Here is a 27,718-nt window from a genome sequence, read left to right as displayed (position 1 = left end):
CAAAGCATTCAGATAAATATCTTCCCCTCAATTTAAAAAAAGAAAAAGAAACTAAAGAATCCCTCTCTACTGGCCAATCACACTATGATTTTCCAAATTAACTTGGTGTATTGTTTTTAACGCACTTGCATGCACACACTTGCAGGAAGAATGCAACACACAATCAGAGCACATCTGAAGTGATAGGAGAAACTTGGCATTTGATTTTTCAAATCATAAAAAGCATTCTTACTTCTTCTGTTATGTAACACACTGCATGAAGTTTTCCATTCTAAGAGCAGGTGCATTCATTTTCATGGAGTGACTGGATTACATATGCCTCCGTTTGCAGAATGTGTGGGTATATGTACAAAGGCACTAAAGTGGCTCGTGGTTTCAGCCTAAAAACTTCAGGCAGATTAGGCCCCTCTCCCTTTCTGGTGGGAGACGGGAGTTATCCATCCCAACATTGAGATCAGCAAAGTTGTTCTCAGGGCGGGGAGGCCTGACAGCTGGCACCTGTGGGGTCAGCAGGAGAGCTTAAATATTCCCTTCAAAAAAACTAAAACTAAAGTAAATTTCTGGGTGAGAGACAAAGAAAAGCAAGCAGCAAATCTTCATAATGGGGATTAACATTGACTAAGGGGTAGTTGGAAACTTAAAAATAATCACTTTTGTTCTCTAATGTACATTTCACAGGAGACTTTCAAATCCTCTCCCCTCTTGATCATTTTCTGTATTAAAAAGGAGACAAGATACAACCACTCCATTGCTAGGCTATTCCATAGGTATGGGTTAGGTTTACAGTCCCCCCCCCCACCTTTTTTTTTTTTTTAAATAAAAAGGTGCTTGGAGGGATAGTTCAATCTAATTTTCATTGAAAAAGAACTAAGTGATTATATTTCCATTCACACATCTCTCTCCCCCCCCGCCACCGCAACTGTACCCACATGAGACTAACAGCGCTCTACAAACAACCCTTCTCCCACAACTTGGTTTGTAAGAATACAATGAATTTCTGTTGCGCTTATTGAATTTGTTGTAATTATTATTTTTTACAGTCTTTAAAATGCTTGATCCCCAGTTATGACAGTAACATTTGGAGATTTTTCTGCTTTTTAATTTTTTTTAAAGTAAAAACTTTCAAAGTTTTTGAAGATTCAGGAACTTGTAAAAGTTTATCAACAGGAAAGAAACAGCCATCTATCTAGGGTAAGATAAGGTTAAATAAACCATCTTCAAAAACTGGCTTCCTACCCTAGAATTCCTGAGAAAGCTTGCAAATTTAAAGCAGGAAAATAAATGTTAAAACAAAAACAAAAAACACTGTTAAATGCTCCCAGAGTTAGTCTTCATCTAATATATATGCATGCAGGCATGCGTGCACTTTTTGGTCTTTTTTTGTGTGTAAGTTTTAATTTTTTTCCCCTCTTTAAGCTTACTATGGAAGAACATTTTAGCTTTTCATTTTTAAATATTTCAAATCCCTCATTATGTCTTGTAAACAAGAGGGGCTCTAGCACCCGGCTTTCACCGTAGTATCGCAATGAACTCATCTAACCCAAAGTGCAGGTAAAGGGACCTTAGGGCAGGTTGGGAGAGAGAAGTGAGGGTGTGGGAACACAGCAGTGAACCAGCATGGGCAAGTCACATGACAGAATGGATACTGGCTTATTCAGGCCATCATAGGTGCTTCAGTGGAAAGTACTGCTGGCACAGGGGTTTTATCTCTCCTGTATCTCTGCGCATGGCTGGTCTTCATGTTGAGGCTACCAGAGACAATGTAGCTCTGCCTGGGGGGAGGGAGGGAACAAACCTAACTGGTAGGAGTTGGAAGAAAAACATCGGCTTCAATGTGTATGGTGGGATGGAGGAGAGGGCACAGTAAAAAAAAAAACAAAAACAAACAAACAAAAATAATATTAAAAAAAGGACCAGATAGTATGTTGCAGACTCCAGTTTACACACCCACACCCTTTGGGTCACATAACACTTTGCATATGAATCTATAAGCATATGTAGATGTAGCATTCCCCTCAGTCAGCCTTCAATGTCACACTGGATTTACACAGATATGGCAATTAAAAAAAGTCACAGAATTCCCCCATCTCTCTCTCTCACACACACACACACACACACACACACACACACACACACACACACTCTATTTCAGTTTGCCTTTTCCATTCCCCTCAATGTTTAAAGAGTTAAATACATTAGACACGATTGTATCCTTCAGTGAAGATGCTAAAGAAAAGAGATTCCCCTCCCCTCCCCACCTCTTACAGTTAATAAGGACAACAGAGGTACGTTCCCACTCAGGGTTGGAATGGGTAGGTATTTGCTGGTACAGAATGTCAGCACTTTATGCTAAACAGTATAACACAGAGCTTGACACCACCAAACTAGTGGTGGCACTTCTGAGAAGAGTACCGTCCTCTCTCTTCCCTCTTCTCCCTGCCCCCACAAAGTATCTCCTGCTTTGTGTAAAGGGATGTCCCTTCAGGTCTGCTACAGCTCTTTTCACAACAAGCAGTGTTGTAAGTTTTGTTCCCTGCGTGCACATGCACGCACACACTGGCTAGCACTGTGGATTAAAGGTCACCCCATCCTGCCCAGAGTACTACCTACACTGATGCTCACAAAATCCCAAACAAATCTTTCGTTAAATACAGAAATTAAAAAGCAACAGTACAGAAAAAGTAAAAACAAAAAAAGGTGCAATACTTTAAAAAAAAAGTCTTTGCTAGTTATATACCTGCCTAAGCAAAACCACGTACACAGGAAAAAACACAACACAGAGAAACAAAAGGAAACATTTGAAGTACACACTGGTTTAAGAACATTCGTAAGTAAACGTTTCTGTCAGTGATGGCCTGGTACTGTAATACACCACGGCCTGGCACAGGTAACACTCATCAGGAGGGATGCAGAAAGGAGTTAGCTGCATGTGCTTTCAGGAGATGAGGCAGGCAGGCCAGCAAACTGCTGACACAACTTAGTTTTGTCAGTTTTAATATAAGCAGTAAATCAATTAAGAGAATAATGTTGGTTGGGCTGGAATTTCAGGGTTTTGATGGATACATGAATGGACATGAGTACATGTATACGGTTTGGGGGAGGGGTGAGAGACTCATTTTCTAAAGATAATGAAGATTGCAAGGGACTAGATGAGAACATTGGTCTTAGCCACATATAAACGTGATGTCTTCTATCCTCTGTTTTACCCTCCACAGAAGAAAAAAGAATGGCTTGCATTATAAAACAAACATTCTAGGGTTTACTCATCAAAACCCTACATGCAGACATAAATAAATAAATACACTGCTACTCAAAAGACAACACTGGCTCCCCTTCTCACCAAATCCTTCGGACATGGCAGTGTTTTGCTCTACCACAGGGTCAGAACAAGGGCTAGGAAGCAACAACCCACATTCAATATGATCTGCAAACTTGAATTAGCACCCTCCGAAAATCAATTAAAAAACCCAAAAAGATTTGACAAATCCAGCCCAAGAAAATTTTGTTTCAGCCACTGGGACTCCCCCATACTTGTTTTCAGAATCAAGACACACAGATGGCCAGCCAGCCCATAGACCCATCAGCAATGCAGCATTCTGAGACAGCCAAGAGAGAGAGGGAAAAATGCGCGCTCACCAGAAACAAGCACACATGGGCAGTTACATGTGCCAGAACACACTGGTATTTCTCAACCAGCCAATCACAAAGTGTTGGGATTTTTTTGAGGGTTTTTTTTTTTCATTTTTGTTTTTGTTTTTAAAGTGAGGCTCCGTCAAGTCTTCCCCTCCCCCCACCCCTGCAATTCTTTTGAACCCCACCCCCAACCCCACCCAACACGGTAGACCTAAGGACGGAAACACACCCAGTGCAAACAAAGTTAAAAAGCTATTTTTCAGTATATATGTTTCTTAGCAACAACTTCCGTATAACATGAAAAAGTGAAAAACTAGAAACTAATTTTTTTAATTTTTTGTGTTTAAATTTAAATGGTATGTGTACTTGCTTCACATTGTCTTTCTAAGTTGGCGTTCATGATTCAAGTATTTCAAGAGTGATATGTTCTCTTTTTGGATTCATATTCCAAACGAAAAAACTGAAGTTATATAAGGGAGGCAACTATGTGCTCAGACAGTCTGTCAATGACCCACCTTTTTTCTCTCTCCGTTTTCTTTTTTCCTTTTAAAAATGTATTTATTGCAAGTTGAAAAAAAAACGAAAAGGTCAAGTTAGTGCTGCTGCTGTTCCAAAAAAGGTCACGAGGTCAGAGTTGAAAGTTCTAAGTTCAGATTGAATCCGACCCTCCTCCCAGAAGGTCTCCAGGTAGTAAGGGAGCAGGGCTGCCCATTCTATGGGGATCCTCTACACTTGGGACCCCCCACAAGCTTGAAGAATAGTTTGGGGGCCCCCACAATGAAGCGCCAGAGAGATCGCCCCCACTGCTGCTGCCACCACTGCTGCTCCACTGCCCAAGCCCTGCTGACCCACCAAAAAGATTCAAAGGAGGTCCAACTGCATCTGTCTGGTTCTGTCCTGTCTCCAGGGATTGCCAGCCTGCTGCGGGTGCACTTGGGGTTGCTGCAGGTGTCGGGGGCTGAGCTTGTGCCAGAAAGCGACTAACCTCCTCATCTGTGGCAAATTCAGCCAGGATGGTAGTGTTTCCCAACACACACCTGTGGGGGCAGGGAGAAAAAAGGGTGAACGAGAAACAAAGTTCACATAAAAACCAGGGTACATGCACAGTATTCCAAACCTTGGACACAAAATGGCAAAGACTGCCCCGACCAGTAAGGAAATCAGTGGTAGAACTAAGCAAGGGAGGTGGGTGCAGTCATCTCCACTTTACCAGTTTAATCAGACTCTGCAGAACCCAAAAATCCGTTTTTTTTAAAAATGACAGTATGTTTACAGCTCTTATGGCTGTGTAGGAAACCCAGTCCACAGAGAGAGTATGACACATTAACAGAGTAATAAACATGCACATGAAAGACATAATTCCCCAGTTCAGTGTGTATTATCTTTCCAAAACACAAAAGCTTAAGAAAAGGTTAGAAATCAAAGAACTTCAGAATGAAAGAAAAGAAATTTCTTGGATTCCCAGCCTTTTCTTAAGCTTTAACATTTCTGAAAGGTAACTGGGAGCATGGGAAGAAGTCTTTGCTCCCAAGACTGCATGCACTTCCAAAGCAAGCCAGTCTCACACTCAAATTTAAGAAAACTAATGGAGGCCTGAGAACAGGAAATCAAGTCTGGGATCTGCAAATTTATTTTAAGTGCCCCTCAGTCTATTTTGTCTTTTCCTAGCCCTATTTTTCTGCATTGCAGTGCCCCAAGGAGTAAAGATTACTCAGAAGAGAACTGAAGAATCACTGCAGATGGGTAAAAACCAGCAACGGGGAAAAAATGCAGAAATTGTAACGTTTCTCTTTGAGACATTTTAATTAAAATGTTCCAAACTTTAAGAAAAAAAATCAAAGATTTTTTTAATTAAAAAAAGTTTTCAAAAATCTTTTGTAGAAAGAGTTAAAAAAAACATTTTCACACAAACAAACGTTTTTTTTCCCTCTACTTCAAAGGTTCTCAAACTGTAGCCCATGTTGAACTTGCTGGGGGCTCAAGGGGAGCTAGTGGGTCATATAATGCTGCATATTCCCACTCCTGATTTCCAGCTACTAAATTCTCATTAAAACACATTAAATACTTTCCTACCATCACTTTCCTATGTAAGCAACTGTTGTTGTTGCTACCACAAGGGTCTTACACCATCATGATTAGGAGACAGTGATACATACAACCAAGAACGAGAGGACAAGTGGTCTGTGAGAACCTCTACTAAAATGTGGTCCATGCTATGAAAGAGTTTGAGAATTCCTGCTCTAGGAAACAAGCTTTCCTTCACAAAGCAATTCCTCCCACCCCCATCTCCACTCCCCTTAAAAACAAACAAACAAACACCGAGAGACAGGAGGAGGAAAGGAATTTAGCTTTGGTACTCAGGTGGACTTTGTTTCAGATTGAAAATACGATTGATCACTTTGCAAAATCTTGCAGATTAATGCTCATCTGAAGCAATTTATTAATTTTCATAAACACAGCCAAATTTGAATACTCATTTGCATACTGATCCCATCAGTCCACCCCATCCATTGCAAAATCCTTTATGTACCACTGTCACTTTGCAGCAGCAGTTCCAACAATCTCATTCAGAAACAAAGCATCATTCCCCATCTTCTGCTGGTAAAGGAAGAGACTCCTACCTCCGAGAACTGGCTTATTACCTGAGAGTTTCTAAAACATGGAAGTGGACAGACAAAAATATGGCTACTGACCTTTCATAACTATTGTTTTTCAAGATGTGTTGCACATGTCCATTCTATGCTAGGTGTGCACACGCCATGTTGCTGGAGATTTTTCTTCCCTTAATGGTATCTATAGGACTGACCCTAGCGCCCCCCTGGAGTCCTGCGCACATGCGTCGGTATAAGGGTTACCGCTGGCTCCGCAACCTCTGTTCCTTTTTATCCATAATTCCAACAGAGGGGTAGGAGGGCAGGTCATGGAATGGACATAAGCAACACATCTCGAAGGACAACAGTTACAAAAGATAAATAACATTTTTTTCTTAGAGTGCTTGCTCATGTCCATTCTCTGCTAGGTGACTCACAAACAATACCCCCGGAGGTGGGCTCAGAATTCATGGACGTGCTGATTGCAACACTGCTCTCCCAAAACTGGTTTCATCACAGGTCTGTTGGGTGATGGCGTAGTGGGATGCGAAGGTATGAACCGATGACTGTATTGCGGCTCTGCAGATGTCCTGGATTGGTATCTGTGAGAGGAATGCTGCTGACAAACCCTGGGCTCTTGTGGAATGAGTGGTCACAATGGCCGGAAGCGGAACCTTTGCCTGCTTATAGCAAGCTCAGATGCAAGCGATTATCCAGGATGAGATTCTTTGGGATGACACCGGTAGTCCTTTCATCCTTTCCACTTCTGCTACAAAAAGTTGCGTAGATGTGCGGAAGGGCTTAGTCCTCTTGATATAGAAGGCCAGGACCCGCCTAATGTCTAATGTACAGAGCCAACGTTCCTCATCGGTGCTATGAGGCTTTGGAAGGAAGACAAGCAGAAAAATGGCCTGGTTGTTACGGAATTGCGACACCACCTTTAGCAGGAAGGCCGGGTTGGGGCGCAGTTGGACCTTGTCCTTGATGAACACCATATAAGAGGCTTCTGATGTCAGGGCCTTGATCTCACAGACCCTTCTGGCCAAAGTGATCGCAATCAGGAAAACGACCTTCTAAGAGAAGAGCAGTAAGGAACAAGATGCCAACGGCTTGCAGAGGGGCCCCTGTGAGCTTAGACAGGACCAGATTTAAGTCCCATAGGGGAATCGGGTCGCGAACCTGCAGGTAGAGTCTTTCCCAGCCCTTGAGGAACCCGACTGTCATCTCTTGGGAGAAAACTGATCCGCCTTGTACTGGAGGATGGAAGGCTGAGATGGCTGCCAAGTGAACCTTAACAGATGATAGAGCCAGACCTTGATGTTTCAGGTGGAGTAGGTATCCAAGATGGACTGCAGGGAAGACCAAGATGGAGAAAGATTCCGTGCAGAGGTCCAACAAATGAAATGTTTCTTCTTAGCCAATTAGGCAACCCTGGTGGAAGGCTTTCAGTTACCTAGCAAGACTTCTTGAACCTGATTTGAGGAAGCCTGCTCCTCAGGGTTCAGCCATGCTGTTACACGTAGGGAGGTGAGGTTCGGGTGAAGCAACCAGCTGTGGTCTTGCAAAATCAAGTCTGGGTGGGATGGGAGCACTAGTGGAGCTGCCACAGAGGTCCAGAAACATGCCAAACCAATGATGGTGTGGCCACACCAGAGCAATCATGATAACCTTCACCTTGTCCCTCTTCATCTTTAGACCAGTGAACCAAGAGGATCAGTGGACGAAGAGGATCAGTGGGAAGGTGTACTGCAGGCCATCTGCCCACGAGAGTAGGAAGGCATTGGAAAGGGAACCCTTGCTGAGCCCGCACGTAGAACAGAACCAGGAAATTTCCTGTTCTGTCTGGAGGCGAACAGGTCCACTTGGGGGAGTGTCCCAATTGTGGAAGATAAGAGTGATGACCTCTGGGTTAAGAGACCACTCGTGGCAAGAGGAAAGGGACCTACTGAGGTGATCTGCCAACGCATTCTGGTCTCCTGGGAGGCGCGATGCCTTGAGGTGAATGGTGTGCTTCACATAGAAGTCCCACAGTCAGAGGGTCTCTTGACACAAGGTTAAGGATTGAGCTCTCCCTTGCTTGTTGACGTAAAACATTGAGGCCGTGTTGTCCGTCAAGACCTGCATGACCTGGTCTGAGAGCTGAGGAAGAAACACCTGGCAGGCCAAGTATATTGCCCTGAGTTCCTTGACATTTATATGTACAGAGAGATCTGCAGCGACCCTGGGTCCTGAGTCTGCTGAGGTGGGCTCCCCACCCCAGGTTTGACACATCCAAAACCAATGTTACTGTCGGATATGGGGCAGGAAAGGCACCCCCTTCATCACAGAACGTGGGTCTCTCCACCAAGTCAGAGAAGCTAAGATGGGTGACAGAATTGTGAGAACTGAGTCCAAATGGTGTCTGCCTGGGGACTAGACTAATGCCAGGCTCATCTGTAGGGATCTGAGGCATAGTTGCACGTATTGCACCATGTAGGTACATGCTGCCATGTGACCAACAGCTGGAGTCACACCCAGGCGGTTGAAAGCAGGTGAGCTGTGACCTGGGCGATTAGATCTGACATAGTTCGGAACCTAGCCTCTGATGGGTAGGCCTTGGCCTGGATGGAGTCGAGCACTACCCCAATAAACTCTATTCTTTGCACTGGAACCAATGTTGATTTCTGTTCATTTATTAACAGACCCAGTGCCCAAAATGTGGCCTGTACTATGCCAATGCTGTGTGAATCTGAGTCCACAAGTGGCCTTTGATCAGCCAATCACTGAGGTAGGGGTAGACTTGTACACTTCAACATCTGACATATGGCATGGTTGCAGCCTATACTTTGTAAAATCTCATGGGGCTGCTGACAGACTGATGGGAAGCGCGATGAATTGGTAGCAGCACTGGCTCACCACAAACCTGAGGAATTGTGTGTCCACGGAAGATGGAGATGTAGAAATAAGTTTCCCGTAAATCGAGGGTGGCATACCAGTCTCCTGGATCCAGGGAGGGAATGATAGAGCCAGGGAGACCATGTGAAACCTCGCAGAGATGAAGGAGTCTGCCATAGTGCCCTGACTGGTCCCAACACAACCTCATTGACTGGCTCTGGCCACTCTGGAGGGAGCCACTGCTCCTTGGCTTCCAGCCCCAAGTTTGTAGAGACCCATTTCAGGAGCTCTTGATGAGCCCTGAAGTCATCTGGTGGAAGAGGGTTACTAGGACTTGTGATCCCCTAATACCATAGGAGGGTTTGGTCCTTCCTCCTCCATCTGTACCATCTCCACTGGGGCCACTTCAGTGATCTTGAGGTGGGTACCAGAGTTGGGGTCCGGTGCTGGTTGGGAAGAAACAGTGGTTCGTTTCTCAGACACCACAGTGTATGATCACTGGGAAGTATGACCGCTGGTACTTTTTCGGCATGGCAAAGGATTTTCCTGCAGACCCTGAGGAGGACTCTTCTCCTAGAGACTATGGCAGAGCTGTAACTACTCTGCCTCCAGACAGTGCTGGGGAATTGGTGACCGCTGCTGGGTCGGGGACCACTGTGGCAGGGCCATGGAGGGCTTTCCTCGGGGAGGTGCCACGACGGAGCTCACTGCCCCTTGAATCGTTCCATCCCTGGTTGGTAAAGGGCATTCAGGGGTGGGCAGTATCAGGAGGGACATGAAATCCTTTGTAACCTGGAAAGCCTCCAGAGTTGAGGGGGCCCAACTCTGGGGAGGACGAGTGGCCCAGCATGGGTCTCACTTTATCAGCTGCTCCCTGCTTGTCCCTCTTTAGCACCGGAGAGTGCCCTCTCTCGGCATGCTGTTTCTTATGCTTCTTCCTTGGCACTGGGAATGGAGAATGGTGCTGGGAAGAGCACAGTGCTGGTGGAGCACTTTGCATGGAGACCAAAGTGCTTGGCGCCATTTCGGAGCGGCTGAGGACAGTTTGAGGGCTGCCTCCATGAGTAAAGCCTTCAGACGAATGTCCCTGTCTTTCTCAGTGCATGGACTGAAGCCCTTGCAGATCTTGCATTTCTCCTTAACGTGAGCTTCCCCAAGGCACTTTAGACAGATCAAATGCGGGTCTCTCACTGGCATGGGATTGCTGCAGGAGGTACACGGCTTGAAGCCTAGGGACCGGGCCATGCCAGTCCCTGGAAGGATGTCCCATGACAACTAGGACTGCTATTTACACTATATACACTAATATTAACGGATAACTAACTACGTTAACTACAAAAACTATATACGATAGACTACAGAGTCTAAACCACTCGGAAAGCCTTGCAAGAGCAAGGTGGTTGTTGCAAGCAACTGTGACAGGCGGTAAGGAACTGAGAGGGTGCGGAGCCATCAATGCCCCTTATACTGGCGCATGTGCATGGGGCTCTGGGGGCATGAAGGCCAGTCCTATGAATACCACTAAGGAAAAAAAAAATCTCCAGCAACTGTGCATGTGGCGCACACACACACCTCGCATGGAATGGACATGAGCAAGCACTCAAAGAAAAAGTTTTACTGAATCATCTCCTGTATGCAGGACTTTTATCAATAGACAAAATCAGCTCTGTGTGGCAGAGGAAACGGGGTATATGCATGTTGCTGGGGTAACTCACATGTGCAGTGCAGTCTGGGCCTTGGCCGCCTCCTGTTTGGTGTTGTATCGGATTAGGGCGGTGCCCTGGGTCAGGTTCAGATGGAATGTCAGCAGTGGGCCATGCTGCATGCAGATCGTCCTCAAGGTTGACCCATCGATCTGAGGAAGATAGGAAAAATAACAAAGGTTTACTGAAAGAAAGGGGCACTGAACTTTTTGTTTATGATATGAATACATCTGAAGAACTTGAGGTATGTTTAATAAATAAAGTAATTAAAAATTTACATTTTAAAAAATCAGTTAGTATTGTGCTGCATGTCACAGGGAAAAGAGTGGGATCTTGAGAAGGTCAGTGAGAGGGATGGGATGTTATTTTCAAGTAGGTTCTTTTCATTAGGCTTTTGTGCATCTTACAGTGACTTCACTTTGTAGTACAGTGATTAGATACTAAGCTTAGCTTGTTTTAATTTTAGCTCATTCTAGGCCCCCGTCTAATTTTCTCTCCCTTCATCTTGTTGAGATTACTAAATTGTGATTATCTCTGTGTTTCCCAGATTTCCAGTGCAGTACAAACTGTATTTCTAACCCTATTAGGGCAAGAAATATTGCACCAAAATAAAATGTCATTTTGATCACCTGCTTTGCTAACCCCCATCCCCAATGATTCAATTTCAGAAGGATTTTAAAACTAGCCAGTAATTTGAAAATGCTAGAGATTACTACTTTATACTATCTGAAAAACTGGGGATCTCAGTTTTTGAATGGTGCAAAGGATCAGTTTTTAACTTTGGTGGTTTGTGAGCTAAACAACAATTAATACTGTTGCTAGTCTGTCAGACTAACAGAGCTCAGTCTCTCATCTTGGACGCTTTCAGCAGCAGCTGCCTCTGTTCTTTCTATATCAGCAAGCATCACTTTGCCTTTTCCCCTTTCTGATCACAATCAGTTCCATTTATATCCTTTTTCAGTAATTTAAACTTCTCCCAAATCTATTCCTCTGCCATTCAGTGACTGCTAGAACAGCATGAAACATTCCTTGCGTTAAGAGAAACATAGAAATGTGCTTTTTCATTGCAACTAGACAAATCTTTTTCCTATTGCTGCTCTTGCCCTCTATATCAAGGGAAAGGTTCTTTATAACGTGAGTGATGCAGTTTGGCATTTTGGATGACCTGAGAAGATCCCAGCCCTCCTTTCCGTGGTCTTAGTTCTTAAGCTGTGCTGTGTGATAAAATTATCCTACTGGATAATGGGTGGTTGTCTAGTTTCCAAAGTGCTGCTGATAATCATATAGGCATTTTGTAGGCTCCAATGCAGGCTAATTGGAGTTACTGAAACCAGGATCTCTGTAGAATTTATTTTGAATGGAAACAAGCTCTCAGAATGACGACTGCTGGAGTGTCCTAACTAGGCTGTGCTGTTGGCAACAGCGCTGGAAACATTCTGAGGTTTTGCTATGGAAACCCCAGAGTAAAACCTGGCAGTTCTCCCTAGCTCTTTTATTGACAATGTCCCAAAGAAACTGGAGCCTGAAGCTATTATGCACAACACAATTTATCCACATTTCTGAATTAAACAAACTTTAGAGTAATTCCTCCACAAAATACCCTGGGTAATGGTGGGGACAGTTATAATGGTCTTATGGCAAATATCAAACATCCTACCAAAGCAACTGAGATCTCTACACATTTAGCTGATGTGATTACTGTAGTCAAGCAGGCTACTCTGACTACGGGTATTTCATCAGAATCACCAAGCCAATTCAGCATGGTTAAACTTCATTAAAATGGGAATAGAAAAGGAGCCCCCAAATCCTGCTCTCTGTAGTTTAGCACTCCTGCCTCCCAAAAGAGGAGTAAAAGAGAAATACCTGTGGAGTGAGATTGTGAAGAACCAGCCAGTAGCTAGGACGAACTGAGCCACCATCACTCCAGGTAGAGGCTGAAAACATTTAAACAGAGGGAGAAATACAAAAGTCAGAAGATACTGAGAGTACATTTTGACAAACAAACGCCTCCTCTGCACTATGCTCAGGTCTTTCTGTCTCTCAGACAATTTCATCTATATCAAACATACTAACAGTGGATTCTGTGCTTTACAGTACTGTACACAAAACAATTCTCACATTTAACATTAGGATTAATTTTTGCCAGTTTGTGTCTTCTAGGGATTTCCCCAACCACATAATTCACTTCTCCAACACCACCCATTATTCTTCAAAAGCCCTATGCTGCAGAAAGCCTCTCCTGGTAGCTCCCAGCCCTCTCCTTACTCCTCCCCAGGCAGCTCCCTGGACCTTTCCCTCACATTGACAGTAAGTTTCCATTTTAAAAAGGGATATTTTTTTCCTTTACCAGGCAACCGCAACTTCCTCTCTTGTGAAGGCCGCATCATATCCACACCATTAGCGCTGTATAACACACACCCCTCACGGCCGAGCAATGATGCTATCAGGAGATCCTTCTCACCAGAGGCAAGCCTTGAGTCCTGTGCCCCCCACCCCCTGACCGATCGGGGTGCTGTGCTGCTCCAGGGAGATGATGGTTTTGGGTTGGTCAGGCCAGGTGGTGGGCGGGGCAGCCCTGTAGTGTTCCTTGAGGAAATATGGTTTTTCCACATCTTGTTGGAGAGATGAGTGGGATTGTGTCCTATGGGATCTGGGGACCATGTTGATTTGTAATCATTGAATTTTGCTGTAAATAGATAAAGAAAGGGCATGGATTAATGGGATTTAAGCCCCACAACACAGTCTATGTAACTATGCAGCTATTGTAACAGGCTAAAACCACTTGTATCAGATGCAGGCACACAATGTTCAAATCCATGCAGCTGTTAGCATGTACCAAACTAAAACACAAGCAAAGTCAGACCTGGTTAATCCCTGCTTTCTAAATACATTCTGACAGAGAAACTCGTTCATTCATATAGTGACCTCTTATACACATTAATATAATCTGAGATCTAACTGAGAGATATAATTCAGATCAGAGGATCTCAAAGCTCTTTACAATGGTGGGCAAGTATTATCCTTATTTAACAAATTGAAAATTGAGGCTCAGAAAATAAGATGCTTGCAGATTGGAAACGCAAACCTTGTTCCCTCCTCTACATATTAGGCTTATGTTGCTTCCTAGAGATGTGTTCATTTTTGTAGGATGACTTCCATTTTATGAGATAAGAGTTTTATTATGAGGTGCAAAGCAAGAAACTGAGCTATTGTGTAATCTGGATTTATGAGATCCCTGATGACAGGAATTCAGTTTATCTGAAATAGTTACATTGTTATTGTTAGGGCTCACAAAGATTACTGGACACCTACTAGCTAAGGTTGATCCCAAACATGGCTTTCCCCTAATGAAGTTCAAAGACCTCCAATAGGAAGCCCTGTATGCTAACAAAATTGGAAACTTCATTCTTGCAATTCTGGATATGGGGGTCCCCTCTTCTCCCTTTCTTAAGAAAGAAGACAGTAATACATTCTTCAGTTTCTCTTGACGTTACTGGACACTCGGCTCACCCAGTATAAGATTGCTAGGCAGAGTGCAGATTACTCCAGTAACTGGCATTTTACTCATTCTGACAGGACATAGCAAATGAACAATAAAGCATAAGATCCAAAAATCTTGAAGCAGCACTTGCTGTTCAAGGCAGGGCTGTCTGGGAAAAATGCACTTGTCTAGTCAATCTGGCTCACATCTGGTATGTGCATTTAAGTCTTAGCTATTGTCCAGTTAGTGTAGATTTGAAATGGAGAAAAACAAACAATCAGGGTTCCCAGTTCCCCAAGGTAGCACAGTAAGTGCAAATCTGAGAATTAAGAATGCAGATTTGTTAGCAAAAAGGTAATGATTTATAATACAACATATCTGGATCGCTACCTTCCACAGTGCTTGGAGTCCAGGGGTCTGTAAGTACCAACGGCTTGCATTAATTTTACACATGTAAATCTGAAGTGTACAAAAACATCTAAACACCAACAGAGCTGGAAATTTTATTTAGGGATCAGTGAATTCTAATCTGCCTATTTTAGGGGACCCACTTCAAGGAGTCATTTTCCCACACTAGGGAAATGCTCTGAAGCTGAGTAACGTGGAACATGTGTTAATCCTATTAATTTCTACTTCTTTAAATCATTCCCATCTTTTCTATATGCTAGATATAGTTAAAAGGAGGTAAAGCTGGGTTTGGTGTCCTATTCCCAGACTCAGATTAACCAGCAGTTGATTTTGAAACAGAAACTTTACATGTCCTTGTAGAACAAAGATACATATTCAGACACTGCTTCAATCAAAGCCATTCTATAGAGTCACACCTATTCAATTATAAGAACTAGCCAAGAACAATGCCAGCTCAAGGGAAAACTTTGGGATTTATAAAAAATCAGAAATCCAACTTGATTTCCTGGGTTGGATAGTCAAATGGTTACTCAGTGGTGAGTATAGAGCCCATTGATTAATAGGAATGCTTGGTGTCTTTATAACCAAGAAAAGATGTAGGGCAAAAGTCTAGGCTTTGGTCTACATGTTAAACTGCCAGAATCACTATAACTCCCTTCTCAAGTCCTGAAGGGGGATGAAGGGTGCAATAAACAGTGGAAGTGAAAATGTTCTAACAGTGCTTTTCCTTTTTAGAAAGTTGCAAGGTGATTGCATATAGTGTTTCCCTCCCTTAATATCTCTGAGTTCTTGGCTTAGTAGCAGGTACACATGAAAACAAATTAAAGAAATGAAACCCTCACTATTTCTCCTAGTAGATTTTGTATGAGAAATGCTTGTACATTTTGTGGATGTTCCCTATATCCTCTCTTCTTTGCCTTCTACTGCATCCTCTGAAACTATGTCTACTACGAAATTAGGTCGAAGTTATAGAAGTCTTTTTTTAGAAATCGTTTTTATACAGTCAATTGTGTGTGTCCCCACACAAAATGCTCTAAGTGCATTAAGTCAGCGGACTGTGTCCACAGTACCAAGGCTAGCGGCGACTTCCGGAGCATTGAACTGTGGGGAGCTATCCCACAGTTCCCGCAGTCTCCACTGCCCATTGGAATTCTGGGTTGAGATCCCAATGCCTCATGGGGCAAAAACAGTGTCGCAGGTGGTTCTGGATACATGTCATCAGGCCTCCCTCTCCCTCCCTCCGTGAAAGCAACGGCAGACAATCGTTTCACGCCTTTTTTCCTGGGTTACCTGAGCAGGCGCCATACCACGGCGAGCATGGAGCCTGCTCAGTTCATCATCACCGTACGTCTCCTGGGTGCTGGCAGACGTGGGACTGCATTGCTACACAGCAGCAGCTCACTGCCTTTTGGCAGCAGACGGTGCATTATGATTGGTTGCCATCGTCGTCGTACTCCTGGGTGCTCTTTTAGCCGACCTCGGTGAGGTCGGTCGGGGCGCCTGGGCAGACATGGGAGTGACTCAGCCAGGTGATTCCCATTTTCTGCTGAGCACCCAGGAGATGACGATGGCTAGCAGTCGTACTGCACCATCTGCTGCCAGCCTAAGATGTAAAAGATAGATGGAGTGCATCAAAACAAGAAATTGACCTGATTTTTTGTGTGTGAAATCAATGGCCTGCTAAACCCAGGGTTTTGAGTTCAATCCTTGAGGGGGCCATTCTGTGTGACAGTTGTTTGTGTTTCTCCTTGATGCAAAGCCACCCCCTTTTGTTGATTTTAATTCCCTGTAAGCCATGTTGTCAGTCGCCCCTCCCTCCGTCACAGCAACGGCAGACAACTGTTTCATGCCTTTTTTCAGCGCAGAACCAGAAGCTGCAAAAGCAAAACTAGGTGAGGAGGCAGCATGGTGACGAGAGTGATGGAGGACATAGACACGGACAGAGACTTCTCACAAAGTACGGGCCGGGCAATGTACCCCGGCAATGTGCACATCATGCTGATGAACTCTGCATGGTCACCCGTGCTGATCAGCTCGCCACGCTGGCCAAACAGGAAATTAAATTCAAAAGTTCGCAGGGCTTTTCCTGTCTACCTAGCCAGTGCATCTGAGTTGAGAGTGCTGTCTAGAGCAGTCACAATGGAGCACTCTGGGATAGCTCCTGGAGGCCAATACCGTCGAATTGCATCCGCACTACCCCAAATTTGACCCGGCAAGGCCGATTTCAGCACTAATCCCCTCGTTGGAGGTGGAGTAAAGAAATCGATTTAAAGAGCCCTTTAAGTCGAAAAAAAGGGCTTAGTTTTGTGGACAGATCCAGGTTTACATCAAGGTAACGCTGCTAAATTCGACCTAAAATCGTAGTGTAGACCAAGCCTGACTCATGTGCTGGACCTTTGTATTTTGGATCTTAAAGGGAATTCATTAAAAATAGAAGGTTGTTTTAAAGCAATTGTAATGGAACATTTTATCAGGAGGAAAACTAGCATACCAGCCAATCAAATCTCTCAATTCCCCAGCTTTCAGGAAGCATTAAAAGACTACACCCAAAGTAGAGAGACAAGGTGAGTGGGTATAGACAGAGAATACTGATTGGCTGGTGACTGTTTTTCAAGATCGGGAACCCACTTACCTGAAGTGCTATGAACATTGGTGAAGGAATTGTCAGAGGCACTGTAGGGCCAGGCACCAGGTGAAGGCAGCGAGGTGTTGAGGGAAGAATTAGACCCTATCAAAGAGGGAAGGAAGGAAGAAAATATTGCAGATAAATATAAGAGTTTCTGTAATACCAACACACCCCATTGGTTCCATTTCCACTAAATGTCAGTGATTCACAACATGTCAATGCCGCCTAGGCTTTTTCGTGTTCTCACCTTTTCGGGGGTGGGGGGGTGGTGGAGAATTAGATTTTTTTTTTAAATTACTTCTGTAAAAAGGTTGATATATTGGAATGAATGCAGGTATCTGCTGTTTTACCTGTGGTGTTGTCCCGCAGAAGTTGGTGGTCAGTATCAACAATAGGAGAGGTGGCTGTACCCCCCAACACACTTCCAGGGGTCACATAGGGGTCAGATTCAGGGTCAATGTTTTGAATACCTTTCCATGGCACTCCCGGCTGGAACTCTGGGATGGGAAGGAATAAAAATAAGATGCAGAGACAGAAATGCCATTTACAAGAAATTAACAATTTGAGGATGTTTTGAAAGGGCTCATGACTATCTTTTATAGGGCTCCTCAATGGATCATCAGGAGAAGACTTTCCTATATGGAATATGTCTTGTACTACTCCTCTCCTCTCACTATATTGCTCTCCACAGTTTATGTCCATGGGAGTTTACACCAAAACTGGCTTGAATACATGGGGCGCCCTCTGAACCATCTTCCACCTTTCTCATTTCAGACTGTGCTAGACTTCAGCCTTGCTCACTACACTATACCCGTTTCAAGGATATTTTCTGCACACAGGAGCCTTTCCCAAAGAAGTTCATGCTACATCATGGGTCACCAATGCAATAAGCTCCAGACAGAAAAAATCCTGCCCTTCCTCATCCCAAAATCACCTGGAAAACCAAACATCCACACCTTTCACTGACAGATGTGCTTTCAATGGGATTTTTTTTTAGTTTCCATGCAAGCATAACACAGAATGAAACAGCAAGCAGTACAGAAGAGGGAAACTGATTTGTGTGCATTCTGTGGTTAGGTGTTTCTGAGCAGATTTAATCAACTACATTCAAATCACACCTGTATGCCCATCACAAAAACAAAGGTAACAGTTCACTTGTCAGAAATCAAGGATCATTTAGGCACTCTATAGTTATTCTGTTCTTAATTCATATTAAATTTATACTGTCAGTTTAACACAGGGGTCAGCAACCTTTGGCACGTGGCTCACCAAGGTAAGCACCCTGGCAGGCCAGGCCGGTTTGTTTCCCTGCCGCGTCCACAGGTTTGGCCAATCGCGGCTCCAACTGGCCATGGTTCACCGCTCCAGGCCAATGGGGGCGGCAGGAAGTGGCGTGGGCCAAGGGATGTGCTGGCCGCCGCCCCCATTGGCCTGGAGCGGTGAACCATGGCCAGTTGGAGCCGCGATTGGCCAAACCTGCGGACATAGCAGTTAAACAAACTGGTCCGGCCCGCCATGCTGCTTACACTTGCGAGCCGCGTGCCAAAGGTTGCCGACCCCTGGTTTAACACTTCAAGTCCTATTTAATATTCAAAGACAACAGATTTAATTGACTGGGTAGAGAGGTCCAAAAAACAACTCTCTTGAGATACTTAAAAAAGCAAACTGAAGAGAAATGCTCATCAAGTTTACTGCAAGAGTTGAGTGATATCCTTTCCTGTGCAATACCTGGAGGCCAGCTGGCATTGCTGGATTTGCTTCCGATCTTGTTCGTTGGTGGAGATTTGGCAGGTAACCAACTATCGCCAGCAGGGCCTGAATGGCCACCCAGCGGGTCGCCTGGGATTATGTCAAATTGGTTGTAGGGCGATCCTCCACGGGCTTTTCCAGGGGGCACTATTGCGCCTGAAAAGTGGGAGAAAGATATATTTACATGGAGGAAAAATAGGAGTTTGGGAAGGGGCAGGAAAACTGCAACCAAGAGAATTTAAAACCACCACAGAAGGAATAAGATATTAGTTAAGTTAAAGCACATCACACCAGTTTCACTGTAGTTTCAGAACTACTGATGTGTGGGAAGCTGATAAAGTTGATGGGTTAAAAAAAAAACTAGCAGAGGAAAATGTGTTCAAAAACCCGTGAAACAGAGTTCAACTGGAATGAAGATTTCTCTATCAATACCTTTCATCTACGGTGAAAAGTGATGATATAAAAATGTTCCTATTTCAGGCAGTATAACTTCAAATCTCTCTCACCATTTTTGTGCATATTGGCATCTTGTGAAGCTACGGAGGGCAGCCCTTCCATCATAGAAGTCCACTGTTTAAAGCGAGATTCTGATCCAGCTTCTTTCCCTCCCACCATGCCATAATCCATGCCACTTGAACCAAAGCCTGTGAAACAGAAAACAATACCATTTTCTCTCTTTTTGTCTGAATCGCCTTCCAAATGGATACTTGTGATCACAAAGATAAATAAAATGGGATGGTAGTAACTGAAATCCCTTTGCACAGCTACACTTCAGGTGGTATGAAAGCAATTCATCTGACTCCCAACCCCACATCTGTGCAGGACACATCATTGTGTCATTCTCACTAAACTTAACAGCTGCCAAGCAGATTCTCCTGTGTTACCACGCTGTCAGCTTTGATATTCAGAAAAGCCACATTCTACATGGATGCAAGTATATTCACTGTATCTTAGCACAAGTCTGTGGCTATACTGAATTAAACTAGAATGACTCAAGAGGGCTGCAAAGGGAGTGAAACATGGTGATGAATGAACGAACAGACTAATTACCTCTAGGTGCTGATGATAAAACTAAAACAGAATAGTTCAGATATATTTTTAAGATGCCCCCCCCCAAAAAAAAGCCATATTGTTTTCAAAAAGGCAGACTGACCATTGTATCACATACGATGGTCCAATATCTTTTGTCTGTCCTCCTTTTCCTATCACCACTTCCTAAGATATTACTATATTCTTCTACTACAAGCAGGGATTTGGAACAATCAAATTTTTCAATCGCTCTGCTCTGGTTCCGCTCCAGCTCCAAGCACAAACCTACTGCTCTGCGCTCCAGCTCAGCTCCAAAGCCCTGGCTACAAGTGTCCATCTTTCAGCAACTTGAGTCCAATTCACTTTTCCAATTGGTCCCAAGTTTTCCTGACTTTTTTTTTTTTTTAAATCAAGTGATAAATGCCTTTGCATCTTCACAGCTTCAGTCCCTATTTTAACACAGAATGTGTGTGTGTAGCGAGTGGAGGTGGTGGGGAGGAGAAGGGATAACATCTATTTGCACTGAAGGGGAGGTCTATAAAAAGGTAATTGAGAGGCAATGTGATCTAGTGGATAAGCTACTGTACTAAGAAGCAATAAACTAGGGTTTTATTCCCAACTCTACCACCAATCTGCTCTGTGACCTTTCATAAACTGCACTTCTCTGTGCCTCTGTTTTCTCTCCCAATCTTTGTCTGCCCTATCTACTTAGACTGTAAAGTTCTTTGGGGGCAGTGCCTATCTTCTACGTAATGCTGCTCTACCAGCGAGCCTTAAAATAAGCTTGGTAAGTCAAGATGCCATTGAGCTGCACTCTGTATGGAAAAAAGCCAAACCTAGAAGACTTGCAAGACAATGCAGTTTTAGCAATAGAGCTGATATTGTGACACAAACCCTAAACCCAATGCCTATACAGAAATTACAGTATCAGAGAATTAGTGCACTCCTGGTGCATCACAGGTCAAACTAATAGAGTAATACTACTGGCAACACAATGAATAACCCCAGCTCATAGCAGTACTCACCAGAACCATATCCGGGTATTTGCCCTTTGGTCTGTATATCTGAGAGACCCACATTCAGAGCATTGGGTACCATGCTGTCTAAATGCGACTTAGGCCCAACTGGATGGGATGGAGAATGCTTCATGCCAGGCTGCCTTTGCTGCTGCTGGAGGGCACTCACCATACGAGCAAGCTGCAAACAAAGGAAACAAATGAGTGAATTTACTCTCAACTAAAACTGGCTGCTTGGGTAATCATGCAGTAGTGGTTAGTTCTGAGAGAGTGAAAGGAAGCTTAACGGATACCTAGTGATGGAAGTAGTATGGCATGGTCTTTGTTGTAGACAGATAAATTTCCTCAAACACCCTGCACCCCACATTCCTTTGATAGAACGAAGAGTGCCATACCTGTTGCTCTTGCTGCTGTCGCACAGCTTGAGAAATCTTTCTCTGGTTCTGTAACAGCTGTTGTTGCTGCTGCTGTTGCTGCTGCTGCTGAAGAAGAAGCTGACATGCCTACAACACAAATGGAGAAGAAAAAGATATGGGCTCACGTGGGGAAAAATTCTTGGTGGAACTGATCACTGGAAAATGCTTTATTAATAGCTTTTCGTAAGGACAAACAGTTCCTCGCTTTTCACAAGGAAATAAAAACACCATGAAAGAATCAGAAGAATATGATCTGGCTTTCCTGTTAAACCTAATGAAATTAGAAACAGTATTCCCAGTAGCTGCTTTAGTCAAGTCCCGAATAACAAAATCACTGAAATATCAGCCCACAATTGCTTCCCACCACAAAGTTGTTGCTAAGATTATTACCAACTGACTATAACAAAAAATAGAGATCCAACTTATAACTACACAGATAAGTTTAGAGTGTGTTGACCCCCTAACAACCATGTGTTTTCCTGTACAAAAGAGCAGGGAGTGTTTGTACACAAATAATGCAAAAATCAGCAGAACAAGTCTTGTGTTCTCTTTAGGTTTGTTCCACTTCTGTCTTAGCAGAGTTTGTAGACAGGGACAGGATTGTAGGAAACCCAATCTATTAGTGCAAGAGGACCAGCTACTTACTAGTTGAAACTGAGGAATATTTGGAAGCTGACTCAGCATAGCAATCTGTTGAGGAGATATATTGAAAAGACCTGGGTTCAAGCCACCGTTGGGAAACTGCTTGAGCACGGAGGCAGAAACCTGTGCAGAAATCAATTCAAACAGCTAAGATTCAACATATACAAAATGGCTCAACAAAAAATGCATTATTATGATAAAGAAAGTTGGGGAGGAGGTATTTGTGAAAAGGATCAAGTATGGCATACACTCAAGTTTGCGTGATATTTTAGGAAAGCCACTAGATTTCATTTTAACTGGCACCTTACACATCCATAAAAGAAGAGGTTACTCAATTTGTGCAGTAACTGCAGTTCTTCGAGATGTGTGCCCTGATGGTTGGTCTACTTCAGGTACGCATGCGCCTCTCGAGCCCTTGATCAGAGATTTTCAGTTAGCAGTATCCTTTGGGCCTGTGCACGCGCCCTATGCCTGCTCATGCTGGATACCGAGGCTACATCGGCATTTGCAGGCAAATCGCCCTCAGTTTCTTCTTCAAGCAAACATCTCCTAAAGAACAGTCTGAAGCAAGGGGAAGGAGGGCCAGTAGTAGAGCACCCATAGGGACAAACATCTTGAAGAACCACAGTTACTGCACAAAGTGAGTAACCTCTTCTTTTAGTACAGATGCACTGAAACCCTGTAGCAGCCCTTCATATTTCAGATACGGATACATTCTTCAGTAATGCCATAGATATTGCCTCTGATCTGGTTGAATATGCTATCTCCCCTTTCGGGGGAGATGAACGCCCACAGCATCATAACAAGTGATGATATATCCAGATATCCATCTCAATAGTCTCTGAGTAGAGATCTAGGACCCCTTGGATCTATCTGTGAAGGAAATGAAGAGCCTAAGTAACTTCCTAAATTGCTGGGTCCTACCTAACATCCAGCGTATATAAATAGGATTGCAAGAGAGAACTATGAGGCTTTGGGAAAAACACTGGTAGATGAATGGATTGATTAACGTGGAACTCTGACAGACCCTTAGGTAAGAATTTAGGGTGTGGATGTAAAAAGACCTTGTCCTTAAAGAATATCGTAAAGGTGTGTGTGGGGGGGAGACTTTGCCATCAAGGCTCCAATCTTTGCAACCCTATGGGTTGACATGATGGCTACTAAAAAGTCTGTCTTCATAAATAAATTCAACAGAGAACAGGCTGCCATTGGTTTGAATGGAGGTCTCATAAGGTAACTGAGTAGCAGGTTGAGGTACCAGGTTGGGGTAGGGTTCCTAATCTGTGAATAGATATTCCCCAAACCTTTAATAAACCTAGACAATACCGGATGAGCAAATATGGGGAACCTACCAGAGGATGAAAGCCGGATATTGCGGCCAAATGGATCTTAATTGAACTGATAACCCCAATTTCTATAGATCCAACAGGTAATCCAGGATGATTGAAAGTGGCCCCAAATCAGGCAGGAGACAGCAATGACAATACCAATGGAAGAATCTCTTCCATTTCTGCAGGCTAAGTAATGTAGGTTGATCTTTTTCTGCTATTCAGTAACACCTGTTGTACTTCCACAGGGCCAGAGGAATCTAGTCTCATGAATCATTGAGGAACCATGCCCTGAGGCGCAGAACCGCTAGGATAGGATGAAGCACAAAACACTCATCCTGTGACAGCAGATGAGGAATGGTCAGGAGCTTGAATGATGGCTGGACATAGGTGAAGCAAGTAATGGTACCAAGCTTGTCTTGGCCAGTTTGGCACTATATCTTTATCTGGCTCTGTCCTGTCACCTTGTTCATCATCATCACCCTCTGTATCAGCAACATTAGAGGAAACGCATAGTACAAAACTCTTTTCCAAGATAGAAGACAGACATCTCCCAAAGAGTGGTGGCCCAGACCGCCTCTTGAGCTAAAAAGAGGGCACTTCCTGTTCCTGAAGATGGCAAAGAGATACACCTTTGGCAGTTGCCCTTTTCAGGAATATGCTGTGAAGAATCTCAGTGTCTAGCTCCCATTTGCAATCCTGTGAGAAGTGTCTACTGAGGACACCAGGTGTGGTGTTCTGAATACCTGGGAGGTAGAGCACTGAAATTTGGATCTTACAAGCTATGCACTATTCCACAGTTTCATGGCTTCAGCGCACAGAGAGGGGAATATTGCTCCTCCCTGCTTGTTGATACAGAACATGCAGGATACATTGTCCATCATGACCCTGACTGATTTGTCCCTGATGAGAGGTAGGAAATGAAGGCAAGTGTTTCTGACAGCACAGGTTGATGTGAAGACTTGTTTCTTGGGTTGTCCATCTGCCCTGAGTCATGAGGGTACTGAGGTGGTTTCCCCATTCCAACAGTGATTGCACCTGTTGTTAAAGCCACTGGTGGGATTGGTCGACAGACAGGAATGCCTTCTCAGACACTGCGCTGATCCTTCCACCAGTCTAAGGAGTACCTCGCTTGTAGAACTGTCACCTGTCTGTCCAAACTGTTCTGACTGAAGAATTGGTCATTCTGAGCCAACCCTGGAATCAGCAGAGATGTAGCCTTGTGTGGTCGGCCACAATGGTGGAAGCTGCCATATGTTCCTGGAGCTGAAGACAGTTCCTTATTTTGGTTCCCCTGAACTGCTTGTACCAGACCTGACAAAGTTCAGGGAAGGTAGGTAGTCAGCAAGTCCAAATATGCCTCTATAAACTGTATCTTCTGTGCAGAAGCAAATGTGGACCTTTTTACATTCAGCTACAGACCCAACTCCTGGAAGAGAGCAAGGGCCATTTAAGCCCATAGCACTGTTTTGTAGGAATTGCCCTTGAGTAACCAGATATCGAGGTACAGGAGGACTAGGCCTGCTTCTTGTCGGAGGTAAACAGCCACTACTGCCAGGACTTTTGAGAACACTGCTGGGGCCAAGGAAAGATTGAAGGGAAGAACCAGTATTGGAAATGATCCTGGTCTACAGTGAAGTGTAGGTATTTCCTGAATGATGGATGTAGTTCTATGGAAATAGGCATCTCGTAGGTTGAGGGCTGAAAGCCAATTCCCTTTCTCTAGTGAAGCAATTACAGTTGCCAGAGTCACCATCCTGAACTTTTGAGACTTTATGAACTTGTTTAGAAGTCTTAGATCTAAGATAGTCTCCACCCTCTGTCCTTCTTTGGGACAAGGAAATCCTTCAGATAAAATCCCTTGCCCTTGTGGGGAGGAGGAGGAACCAGGTCTATTGCTCCTAATCGAAGGACAGAGTTCACTTCTTGTCTCAATGAAAGCTCTTGAGAGACGGGTCCCTGAAGAGGCATGGGGAAGAGGCCTGGAAGAGAGAGAGTGATGTAAAATGGATGGTATAACCTAATGTTATGACCTACTTGTCTGTACCGATCTGCCTCCAAGCATGTTGGCAACAGGCAAGGAGGTCTCCAATCGGGGCTGGGGGTAGAACAAATGGGTTAATGGGCACAGGTGTAAATCCAGAGGTGAGGGAAGGTTCGAACCCTTGACCAACCCATCAAAACTGTTGCCTTGAAGATAGCTGGGTGGTCATGGAGAGTAGGTGGGCAGCCCTCTTTCTGTGAAATCTCGCTCTCTTTCTGAGGGGCACAGTGGATTTATGGAACTTGGAATACTGAGTAAGATGTGATCTCTGGGTAGTCTTTGACCTACTAAACCTTTTCTTATTCAAATGTCTATATATGCTCAGAGATTGTATAACAGCCCTAAGAGGTCTTTTAGAGTGTGCAAGGACTCACCTGTGGTTTCCGAGAACAGTTTGCGACCATCGAAGTGGAGGTCATCCACAGTGTTCTGTACTTCTCTTGGAAACACTGGAAGATGGAGCCATGATTCCCTGAGCATGACAACCACCATGGAGATGGACCTGGCACCAGTGTGACCGCAGCATCTAAGGATGGTGGTAGAGGCATAACCGCCTCGTCTGGAGACGAGGATGAAATGTGTATGGGGGTGACCTCCTTATCCGCCCTAGCTTCCTGCTCCTCCAATGTCTCCTCCTGTGGGAGGGCCGGTTGGGGGGGAGGAGGAGGAGGACTATACAACTCTGGCCTCCGAATGAGATAGTACCAGTGGTCTGGCAAATTGCTATCAATAGGCAGCCCAGGAGTCCCAGTATGGCCATTAAGGGGGCCCATACAGAAGTGGAGGTAGCACGCAGGGTTGGTTCTACCACCCTTGATAAAGAACCTGGTCTTCCCTATGACTTTCAGAGAATGGGTTCCTTAAGAGAACCCCAAACAGAAACAGAGGAGATCAACTGGAACTCTCTTTAATTCTCCTCCATCTCATCCATAGGAGGAGCACCCGCAGAAAAAGGTGGACAGTCCTGCAGTATTAGAAGATTATAGTCCAGAGATCAGAGTATTGGTACCAAGAGATGTTCAGTACACATGAAGGGCGGGGACTCTAGTTCATCTGTTATCAAGAGATCTTCAGTATATTTGAACTCCTGTGACACCAAAGAGAGGATCGGTACCAATGCGGAAGCCGAGGCCAAGGTCGCCAAAGCAGACAGTGCTGCTGACGGTGGGCATACTGAAGAAGAGGCCAATGTGTCTGAGGACCACTGCTTGCTTGGTGCCGAAGGGTGCTGCGTGCCTGGGTACCAATGGCTGGGCTGACCTCAACAATACTAGTCGCAAATGTCTACGCTTGTCCTCCAAGCTGGTAGAAAGTACCATGACCCTAATGGAGCTGTGCCTCTCCTTCGTGCTCCAGGACTTTATAGCTCCACCAGTATTGGAGGAGGTGGCCTTCGATTCAATTGTACTGAGTGGAGAAGTCAAGACTTTGGAGACTGTAGATCTTGCCGGGGTACCTTTTTCAGAGTTGGCTTGTTAAGGTGAGAGTCCTCACTTCTTTTTTCTGGAAGCCTTCCTTGAAGCCTGCAAAGTCTTCCCTTTCTTAAGGAAAGCTGGCACCAAAGTAGAAGGGGCACTAGATCTGTCCAGAGACTGATGTAATGGGGGAGCCTTCCTGACCTGACTCAGAAGCTGGCTAAAGGGAGTGTTCCATCGTTAGCAGTCTGAGTTTAATCTCCTGTTTTTTCTTGCTCTGGACTTCAGGGAAAGGCAGAATTTGCACTTCTGAAAGACGTGGGACTTCCCCAAGCAATTGACACATTAAAATAGAGTGGCCATCAGCAGGTTTTGACGTGGCCACTTCTGAAGAAACAGACATGCCCTGGCAGGAAAAAAAAATAAGTCTCCCCAGGGAAAGAGTGGAGTAAAACAATCCTCTCACTACTTATTTAACTATAACTATACTAACACTACAAAAACTATCTTAATCACTATAGAAATACTAGAAAAGCCGATACACACTCAAGGCAGACATGCTAGGGTTCTGTTTCAGGCCAATGTGGTTGAGAAGGAACTGAGGGCGGTTCGTCTGTGCACCCCTATATAGCCTCAGTATCCAGTATTAGGAGTCACAGGGCACATGCGAGGCTGAATGAACTTCGCTAACTGAAAATCTCCCACCAAGAGCTTGAGAGACGCATGCACACCTGAAATGGAGCACCAATAGGGATGTTACTCG

The 27,718-nt window shown here is 44.4% G+C and overlaps 1 protein-coding gene across 16 annotated transcripts in view; it reads right to left on the bottom strand.

Moving 5' to 3' along the window:
• Nucleotides 1-3,947: 3,947 nt before the first annotated feature.
• Nucleotides 3,948-27,718, bottom strand: part of TNRC6B (trinucleotide repeat containing adaptor 6B) — a 240,123-nt gene continuing 216,352 nt past the window's right edge. For 12 of the 16 annotated variants that reach the window (XM_039489172.1, XM_039489205.1, XM_039489195.1 and 9 more), the window contains 11 exons: nucleotides 22,172-22,291; nucleotides 21,506-21,613; nucleotides 21,120-21,291; nucleotides 19,572-19,709; nucleotides 19,045-19,221; nucleotides 17,667-17,813; nucleotides 17,323-17,418; nucleotides 13,149-13,487; nucleotides 12,665-12,735; nucleotides 10,814-10,953; nucleotides 3,948-4,670 (listed from right to left, as the gene is read on the bottom strand). In XM_039489172.1, coding sequence (XP_039345106.1) covers nucleotides 4,283-4,670; nucleotides 10,814-10,953; nucleotides 12,665-12,735; nucleotides 13,149-13,487; nucleotides 17,323-17,418; nucleotides 17,667-17,813; nucleotides 19,045-19,221; nucleotides 19,572-19,709; nucleotides 21,120-21,291; nucleotides 21,506-21,613; nucleotides 22,172-22,291 — 1,896 coding nt within the window. In that variant the 3' untranslated portion in view covers nucleotides 3,948-4,282. The remainder of the gene's footprint in view (nucleotides 4,671-10,813; nucleotides 10,954-12,664; nucleotides 12,736-13,148; nucleotides 13,488-17,322; nucleotides 17,419-17,666; nucleotides 17,814-19,044; nucleotides 19,222-19,571; nucleotides 19,710-21,119; nucleotides 21,292-21,505; nucleotides 21,614-22,171; nucleotides 22,292-27,718) is intronic. The other 4 variants (XM_039489182.1, XM_039489241.1, XM_039489270.1 and 1 more) reach the window with 2 other exon arrangements.

This window comes from Mauremys reevesii, linkage group 1 (genome assembly GCF_016161935.1).
Source record: "Mauremys reevesii isolate NIE-2019 linkage group 1, ASM1616193v1, whole genome shotgun sequence".
NCBI lineage: Eukaryota > Metazoa > Chordata > Testudines > Geoemydidae > Mauremys > Mauremys reevesii.
The sequence above is the reverse complement of the archived record's forward strand: the minus strand, read 5'-3'. Positions and strand labels throughout refer to the sequence as shown.